We start from the raw sequence: 10,000 nt of genomic DNA, 5'->3' as shown, positions 1-10,000 counted from the left end.
TCTTTTCTCCAGTGACCATCTCCACCAGCACCTACTTCGACGGTCTGCTGGTGACCGGCCTCTACACCTCCACCACGGTCCAGGCGGCCCCCATCCCCGCCCCGGGCGCATTCGGCTTCGGTAAGTCCCCCAAAATACCCACACAATGACCTCATTGCTCCAGGCACGAGCCCCACGCCAAAACCCAACAACCACCCACCCACACCAAACCAACCAACCACATCCTTAGTGCTACTTGGCCGAGAGGTCGTTAAATTAAATTAAATGTGAATAAATGTATAAATGAGTGAATAAATACAATGAGCCGCAAGGTTGACCACACCACACAGTCAAAACTGTGGGCCTTCCCAAAAGCCAAGGAGGGAAATAAAAGATTTGTTGTGTTTGTATATGAGGCATGGTGTGGTCTTTGCTTGGTCCAAGTGGGTGGTGGGGATCCTCCTCAGACTCAAAAAGTCAAGTCCAGGCTACTGACTCAGCCAAATGTGGAACAGGGAGAACATGCTGCTAAACATTGCAGCCAGTTAAACTTAAAAAGGTAAGTTAAATGTAAAAAAGTAGGTTGCCTGCTGCCTTAAGTTTGTAAGTTAACTCAACTCAAGGCTTTCTGAAGTTGAGTTAACTTACAAACTTAAGGCAGCAAGGCAACTTACTTTTACATTTAACTGGCTGCGATGTTTTACAGTGCACCGAGATAAGGACTCCAAACCAGTGTTATTATCCACCAAAAGCCGAGTAGACAACAGTTACTTTTTACATGATTGATGACCTGGATAGTATCTATTTAGGTCTAGGGTTACTCAACATGAAGGGGAGGATGATATGAAGATGTTAATAGTTGTAGGCTACAGTAGGGCAGCTGGTATTAGGGGAAACCCCCATCGGATAGGCTTGGGAAACTGTTTAGCCAAAAGGCCATTATAAGTGTCAATCCTGGAACAACCATTGGAAACCTTTGGACTTGTTCCTACTGTTCACCACACCCATATTTTCTGAAGAGCTTTTTCTGTTGCTGGTTCCCAAAGAGTTTCCTGCTGCTTCCAAAGAACAGCCAAGTCAAATTATTATCACTGTCCCGCCATTGAACCATTACTGACGTCAATTCTGTATTTCTGTATATCCTACCTAGTGAGCTCCCTCAGAGGAAAATGTCAATTTTGTATTCATCGGTGATCGTTTTAACACAGCCCTTGCAAAATTTTGCACACACACCCATCCACTTCTTTCCAAGTCTCTGCAGACTTAACACCACAGGTATTTGTGTGTTTACTTATGTGTGCCCGTGCCCATGCCAGTGTGTGCGTGTGAGAATGTGCATTCTTGTGCGCGTGTGTGTGTTTCTGTGTGTGTGTGTGTTCATGCGTGTGAGTGTGTACATACTTGTGTGTGTGTGTGTGTGTGTTTGTGTGTGCGTGCAGGCATGTGTGCCTGTGTGTGGTCAAGTGCACTGTGTAGCATTTCTTTTGAATGCCAACTTTCCAAAACTCGTATTGCACAGCTGCAGCTGTACCTCAGCCCACTGCAGCTATGCCTCCGTAGCTCCCCATGCCATGAACTTACGGATCCTGGGACGTAACCACAATGCGGATTACATCCCCGTCTCTCCATACCACATATTACAAATGACACAGACGGCTCCCCCTGTCTCCATAATACACATAGGGTTGCCAACCATCCCTTGAAATACGAAATCATCCCGTATGTAGAAACAAAAGTGCGATTCCGTATTGAGCTGAAATGGGACACAATTTTGTTAAAATGCCACTAATTACATCTAGGAAATAGAAGATCCCTGCGCGAATGATGTGTCCCTTATTTTTCCCCACAAAGCTGAGAACCCTATACAGTACAATAAACACTCACTGAATACGTCACTGTGCTCTTATGATGCCATACTAAACATAATTAATAGATTGTTAATCCTCTTGGATGAACCATGGGTCGCTCCCTGTGTCTCCTGTACAACACCATATCGTATAAACATTAAAGCTGAGTCTTAATATGATGTCGTAAGAAACATCTTCAATGGATTTTTTTGGAGGGGCTTGTGGCAAGCATACCTTAAGTCAGGTTTGTTGGCATGAGCTAACATAAGTTAGTTTAGTGTCAGCTAACTTTAAGGTAATCCAGTCTAAACACCTTCCAAAATAAGGCATATATGTAGCTAATGCTAGATCAGAGTTGCGAGTAGTGCATCATATTATGTGAGTTACTCCAGGCAGTTTCTTTTGGCCCCTGCTCCCTGACACGGAGCGAGCATTCTGGCTAGCTGACGTTGCTGCTGCTCCACATGTGTTGGTGGTTTGCAGAGCATCTGTATTAACAATCTCTCTGTTGCTACGTAGCTCCTTAGCCTCCAAGTCCATCCTGTGCCTGTGACAGTTAGTGCGCTCTCTCCACTGTGACCAAGTCTGTACTCCTTGTTGTTGTTCTGATCCAGAGGAACTCATCTGGACTTCCTTATGTGTAGCACGACAAAAACCTTTTGCTTCCATGAATAAATATGCATCTTCAAAAGTAAGAAATCAAAAGAAAACATTGGACAAAAGCTGTGTATTTGTCAGCCAGAATGCTCTGCAGAACTCTGTCCGAAACAAATTACATTTTGTAGCCATGACATACAGTATATTGCTCGTAGGGGTGTATAAATCACGGTTCGGTACGTACCTCGGTTTTTTATGTCACGGTTCGGTACGTTTTCGGTACAGCATATGGTAAAAAAAAAAATGCAAAACCATTTTCTTCCTCAGTGCGTGGTTTATTGCACCACAAATTGTCAAAATAATCAATAAAATAAATACATTCAAAGTGCTGCATTTTATTAATAAGCTAAATTATTTTTTAAACACTAGCCCTATTACGGTGGACTTTAATTTATTCTTAGTTTGATTTCTTACATTTTAATGAATTCATTATTAATAGTAGGTTAAACAAATCCTTTCAAAATGTTTAAAATGATTAATGTTATGTAGGGAAGTTAACAGAAGTAGAACTCATAGCAAAGGTTGTCATTAGATCAAATGTGTACTGTCGCTTTAAGAAAGGCAGACTCTCTCAAACTCGGTTTCCATAGCGACTCTAGACTCCACTTGCGTTTCTCTCAGAGCTTGAGGAAAACAAACGTCTTCTCTCTCTACTCCGGCAGACATGTGGACCTTTCTAAGTCACTAGTTGCTATTTTAATTAGTTCATGTGTGTTTTGACACGGTTAAGACGAAGATTAAAGCTCAACTATCAATTGTCAAATGGATTTATTGATAATACACGGCACGGGCATTGCAGTGAAAACTGCTACTTTGGGTCGAACATTTCATCAGTATAAGTAATAGCACTTTCAAAAGTTCTCACAAAGCACAATCCTCTATTTCCCCGCACAAGACATTGCTGTGCACCCTGCTTATATTGCTGTGTAGTCGCTGGACAGTGGGAAATTTACCCCAACCTCGTTTGCTCTCCTGACCGCTGTTCCATGTCGTCTGAAAGCGATTTGGCGCGTTGTTGCATATATCACTAAGTTTTCCCAAACTGCATATTTTAGTGAGAGGGAACCATAGCCTACTTCAAGCTCTTGCTGGTTGCTAGCAGTACACTTTTCCACTAAGCTACTCCTCCAATCGGGCACAGGTCCTCCTGCTGCTGTAGCAGCAGCAGGCAAAAACATAAACATAACATATTACTGTACTGTTCGGTACAGCACTGTACCGTACCGACGGTAATTTCGGTTCGGTATGAATACAGTGCACCATTACGGGCCTAATTGTTTGTTTCCACAGATTTTTGGAAAGCAAATAAGAACCCTATACACAGTCGGGGAGGCTTGCAAGGACAGTGCCCCCAAGACTGCATTCAAAGTTTTCAGACATATGAAGACGCAAGTTTTTTTCAGTAACTCCCATCAGTCCATAGACCACCCCCCCATCCCCTTACACCCCCCACACCATTGCACCCCCCAAACTCCCCCACTCCCCACCCCTGCCCCACAGACCCTGCCAGGCCTGACGAAAGGAGGGTTCCACTGTGTTGAGCAAGAAGTCTTTGCCGTGCCTTGCGCGCACACACACACACACACACACACACACACACACACACACACACACACACACACACACACACACACACACACACACACACACACACACACACACAAACACACACACACACAAACACACACACACACACACACACACACACACACACACACACACACACACACACAGGCCTTGCCGTCCGGCCTTAGCCCCGGCTGCAGGGCTCCACGCTGTCAACAGCTCCGCTCTGATTAGCAGCAGGGTCTCGTCCCGCTCGGTGTGTGTGTGTGTGTGTGTGTGTGTGTGTGTGTGTGTGTGTGTGTGTGTGTGTGTGTGTGTGTGTGTGTGTGTGTGTGTGTGTGTGTGTGTGTGTGTGTGTGTGTGTGTGTGTGTGTGTGTGTGTGTGTGTGCAGGGTCTCGTCCCGCACAGCGAGCTCCTTTAGGGAACCTCTGATGCGATCTCGAGGAGAAATGGAACAAGTGTGTGTGTGTGTGTGTGTGTGTGTGTGTGTGTGTGTGTGTGTGTGTGTGTGTGTGTGTGTGTGTGTGTGTGTGTGTGCTCTGATGCGAGCTTGAGGAGAAAGGGAATGTGTGTGTGTGTGTGTGTGTGTGTGTGTGTGTGTGTGTGTGTGTGTGTGTGTGTGTGTGTGTGTGTGTGTGTGTGTGTGTGTGTGTGTGTGTGTGTGTGAGTGTGTGTGTGCGCGCGCAAGTGAGCAAGCAAGCAGACCATTTCAGCCCAGCCCAGCCCAACCCAGAGCAGCGCAGCACAGCAGAGTTGCGAAGCAGAGCAGAAGAGCGGAGCAGAAGAGCGGAGCCTGGACTAAATTTATTGCGTGCCGAGCCGAGCTATGCGGGTCGCACCCCCTTACGCCTCTCTGCTTCTTTTTATCTCCCCGTGGAGCTCCATTCATGTTTTGAGTGTCTGCCTTTTATTACTGTCGCCATGCTGTACGCTTGCTGGTCCCCGGGTCTATTTGACTTGTTAAAGGGGAGTTGGTTGGCGGGGCAGTGGTGACAGCGGGGAGCCATAGGGTGCGTCCCACTACGTACGGTATGCAGACACTCACAGACTTAGCTGACTGACTGAGTTGGGAAGTGTCAGGAGGTGGCTTTGGGAGACCAAGAATCAAGGCCAAGGGTTTAGGAGTGTAAAGGATGACCGAAGGCTGTGTGTGTGTGTGTGTGTGTGTGTGTGTGTGTGTGTGTGTGTGTGTGTGTGTGTGTGTGTGTGTGTGTGTGTGTGTGTGTGTGTGTGTGTGTCTGTGTCTGTGTCTGTGTCTGTGTCTGTGTCTGTGTCTGTGTCTGTGTCTGTGTATGTGTGCATGCATGCCTGCGTGCATGCGTGCATGTGTGTGTGTGTGTACATGCGTACGTGCCTGCGTTTGAGTGTGTGTGTGTGTGTGTGCGTGCGTGTGTGCGCGTTTGTGTGTGCGTGTGCGTGTGCGTGTGCGTGTGTGTGTGTCTGTGTCTGTGTCTGTGTCTGTGTCTGTGTCTGTGTGCATGCGTGCATGTGTGTGTGTGCATGCGTGCATGTGTGTGTGTGCATGCGTACGTGCATGCGGTTGAGTGTGTGTGTGTGTGTGTGTGTGTGTGTGTGTGTGTGTGTGTGTGTGTGTGTGTGTGTGTGTGTGTGTGTGTGTGTGTGTGTGTGTGTGTGTGTGTGTGTGTGTGTGTGTGTGTGTGTGTGTTTGTGCGTGCATGTGTGCATATGTGTGCGTGTGCATGTGTGTGTGTGTGTGTGTGTGTGTGTGTGTGTGCGCGTGCACTGGAAATGGTGAGCAAAGGACAGAGAAACAGGCCAAGACACAACATGGCACGAGAGAAACAGAGAAGAGAAAATATAAACACGCTCCTGTATGATCTGGTGGAAAGTCAGGGTAAGACAATGGAGGATTTGTGAGTGCGTGCATGTGTGCGCACGCATGTTTGTATGTGTGTGTTCTTCTTGGAAGAAACTGCCTCTGCCATGGCACAGTGAAGAGGGTTACGCAACCAAAAATACATGAGTCAGTGTCAAGGCACTGTAGCTGTGTGTGTGTGTGTGTGTGTGTTACACCATCGATCCCTCCAGGAAAAAAGCATGGACACATCTCCCAGGGGAGAGGCTCATGGCCGGGCTGCAGCGCTGTCTCTGGCTCTGGCGCTTTCTGTCCCCGGGACTGGACTGGGTTCAAAATACAGCCTGGGTATTTGTGGCATAGATTAGCCCCTCACACAGCCCCATCTTTCTATGATTATGACTGCCTAAGTCCATTGTCTATGTAGTAGCCCCTTAATGCATGCCGTACCTCCAGTGGCACGCTGTAATAGTCATTAAAAAGTGAACTACCATAGTACTACAATACTATGACATAACACAGGGCCTTTAGTAATGCACTACGACTTGGTCATTGGCATTCTGGTAACAGCAAGTTAATAACGCCGTGTCTTAACGGGTTAAAGATGGGCCAATGGGCCACCCCCTTCTAACTAGTGGTTCAGTCAGAAAAATGAAACAAAAACAAAAAAGAACCAACAACAGTATCAGCCCCTGAGGACCATCAGTCCACTGGGAAAATGCCCTGCATGCCAGATGACCAGTCCTGCCCTGCCTCTCCTCATGCAACACTCCTGGAAGTCATCAGAGGCTGAGGGATGTAGAGCGGGAAAGAGAGAGAAGGCCCAACCTCACCACTGCTCTGCTTGTTTTACAAGTCCATCCCCGGAGGGGCTGTCAGTCAGAGCCAAATCTTGTCTAAGGCCAGAGCTCTCCTTCTCACTCTCTGTTTTTCTCTGTGTTTGACTCTCTTTCCTCTTATTTTTTCTCTAGCCATCTCCCTCACTGTCTCTGACTTTTCTGTCATTGTCTCGGTATCTCTGTTCTGTTGTTCTGTTTTTCTGTTTCTCTCTGTCTCTGTTTGTTTGTCTGTCTCTCTCTGTCTCTCTCTCTCCTTGAGTGTTTTGCCAGGGGCTGGTGCCTCTCCTCAAAGCTGGCGCCACTCAGGGAGTGTTTCTCAGACTCGAGGCAAATGCCAGTGGGCCACAGTCAGGCAGTCAGGCAGTCAGGCAGTCAGGCAGTCAGGCAGTCAGGCAGTCAGCGAGCGCCTGGGTAGATGCAGGACTCAGGCCCTCTGCCATACAGGCCTAATGGGCCCATTTCACGGCTTGTCCTTTTGGACAGTAAACCACTCATACACAACTAAACAACCAAACTCCTGTTAGCCAAACCAGACCAGAAAACGCAAGATTGGATAAGGTGATCAGAGAGAGAGAGAGAGAGAGAGAGAGAGAGAGAGAGAGAGATGGAGAGAGACACATAATGACCATAACAAAGGCAAAATAGATATGTGAAGAGTGAAAGAGAGAGTCAATGAGCAAAGAGACAGGAAAGAAAGCAGAGGTTTGCATGCAGACATCTACAGAGGCATCTAGAGTTTACTGTGGCAGAAGGACTTACTGTACATTTGGAATGAGATGCAGCAGATGTGTACTGTACATCTGCTCTGTCTGAGAGAGAGAGAGAGAGAGAGAGAGAGAGAGAGAGAGAGAGAGAGAGAGAGAGAGAGAGAGAGAGAGAGAGAGAGAGAGAGAGAGAGAGAGAATGTTCCAGAGGAGGAAGTAAATAGATAGAGGTATAGACAATGAGAGAGGCATGTGGCACACAGATGGGCCCAGACAGACATGTGCCTCTGATGACAACAGCAGTGGGAGCTGAGAGAGTCACACACACACACACACACACACACACACACACACACACACACACACACACACACACACACACACACACACACACACACACACACACACACACACACACACACACACACACACACACACGCACACACGCACACACACACACACACACGCACACACACGCACACACACGCACACACACACACACACACACACACACAGAACTCCTGTATGGACCTTAGCAAAGCGTCCCACACTTTAGATTACATTACATTACATTTGGCAGACGCTTTATAACCAAAGCGACTTTCAAAAGAGGACACAATCAAGCCAACATCACAAGCAAATACAAAATGCACTGGAAATATACAGAACAACAAGTGCAGTTGCAAAGAGGGTTTAGTGTTTTTTTTTTGTTTTTGTTTTTTTTTTTAAATATAGAGTACACACACATAAACTAAACTAAACTAAACATCATGTCAAGAGTCTGCCCTGAGGCTAGGCCAGCTCAAGCATTAGTCTTAGATACTCTCGAAAGAGGAAGGTCTTTAGTTGTTTCTTGAAGGCTGCAATAGATGTGCTTGGTCTTGCTGCCTCTGGGAGACCGCTCCACCTCTTGGGTACAACAACGGAGTCTTGACTGGGAGTACCTAGAGCGACTGGATGGCAGAGCCAGACGGCTTGTGCTGGATGAGCGCAGTTCTCTTCCAGTAACATAAGGCGTTAGTAGGTCCTTCAGATAAGCTGGGGCCGTTCCTGCGATGGTTTTGTAGGCAAGGCACACCACAGTCCATTATACACTGCATTATACTACATTATACTGTACTGCCTTAACAACCATGGAAATCAGGCCACCACTGCCAATAGCAAATCCAAGCGTGCCTCACTGGAGAAACATTCAAAAGCAGAGACGCAGAGAGACTGAAGGTGGAGACCCGGAGTCTGTCTACACAAGCGAGCATGTACACGAAACACACTCATACAGAAATGAGGGCCAGGGGATGGAGAGAGCGAAAAAGAGAGAGAGAGAGAGAACGAAAGAGAGAGAGAGACTCAGGAAGAGAAAGAGAGAGTGAGGGAGAGAGGAATGGAGAGAGGAAGAAAAAGAGAAAGACTCATTCTTGTAGGGCAAGTGAGAGAGCGCGATAGAGAGAGAGAGAGAGTTGGAGAGAGGGAGTAAGGGGGAGAAAGAGAGAGTGCTGGAGAGAGAGAGAAAGAGAGAGGGAGAGAGAGAGAGGGAGAGAAAGTGTGAATGAGAGAGAGACAGAGAGAGCGCAAGAGAGAAAGAGAGACAGCGAGAGAGCAAGCGAGGGAGAGAGAGTAAATATGTGAGCCGGTCTGGTGGTTGATGTGGTCAGGCTTGTGGTTGGAGCAGACAGGCCGACTGCTCGCCGGTCTCAGGGGGGAACACACCCCACAGGCCTCCCATCAAGAGACACGGGCCGAGCAGAGCAGAGCCGCTACACTCGCCTTGGAAAACTCATTAAATAGAAAGAAAGAAATACAGAGAGAGAGACAGGGAGAGAGAGAGAGCTGGAGAAAGAAAGAAAGAAAGAAAGAAAGACAGAGGCAAAGAGAGAGAGAGAGAGAGAGAGAGAGAGAGAGAGAGAGAGAGAGAGAGAGAGAGAGAGAGAGAGAGAGAGAGAGAGAGAGACGAAGAGAAAGAATGAGAGACAGGAAGAAAGAGAGAGGTAACAGGGATAGAGAGAGAGTTATAGAGGGTTGGAGGGAGAGAGGGGAAGAGACAGACGCTTTCGTCACTATTTTATTGGCACCTAGTCATCCGAAAAACAATATCATGCCGCAGTAACCTCCCCATAAAACACTGCAAATGCCCGAGACGAGCCTCAAACAGCTCGGCTCTCTTCTTATTTTTTTGGGTCCTGTTTTCATGATGTTTGAGGGGAAAAACACAACACCCACACGTGTGCGCCTCAGTCCAAGGCATTAAGTGAGACAAGGAAAAAATGCAAACTAAATGGACACTCCCCAGATCTCAAGGTACTGTATTTGCACAGGCAAAAGGGAACAGTAAATAAATACTTTGTAGATTGAGTTAAAAGGTAGTGAAGTGGAAAAGAAGAGAGAGAGAGAGAGAGAGAGAGAGAGAGAGAGAGAGAGAGAGAGAGAGAGAGAGAGAGAGAGAGAGAGAGAGAGAGAGAGAGAGAGAGATGGAGATGGTGTCAGAGAGAGAGAAAAGGAGGCAGACAGACAGACTGACAGCGGAGAGACAGATAGACAGACAGAGCCATAGAAAGACACATAAAAGAAAGAGACTGATAGAGAGACAGGGGTAA

General features: G+C 47.1%; 1 protein-coding gene across 1 annotated transcript in view; it reads left to right on the top strand.

Annotated features, from left to right (window-relative positions):
- reln (reelin) overlaps positions 1–10,000 on the top strand; it is a 232,615-nt gene that overhangs the window by 47,432 nt on the left and 175,183 nt on the right. Inside the window, exon 2 of the mRNA XM_063196757.1 lies at positions 13–120. Coding sequence (XP_063052827.1) covers positions 13–120 — 108 coding nt within the window. The remainder of the gene's footprint in view (positions 1–12; positions 121–10,000) is intronic.

Source organism: Engraulis encrasicolus, chromosome 4 (genome assembly GCF_034702125.1).
Source record: "Engraulis encrasicolus isolate BLACKSEA-1 chromosome 4, IST_EnEncr_1.0, whole genome shotgun sequence".
In the NCBI taxonomy this organism is placed as follows: Eukaryota; Metazoa; Chordata; class Actinopteri; order Clupeiformes; family Engraulidae; genus Engraulis; species Engraulis encrasicolus.
Note: the sequence above shows the minus strand (reverse complement) of the source record. Positions and strands in the feature narration are given on the sequence as shown.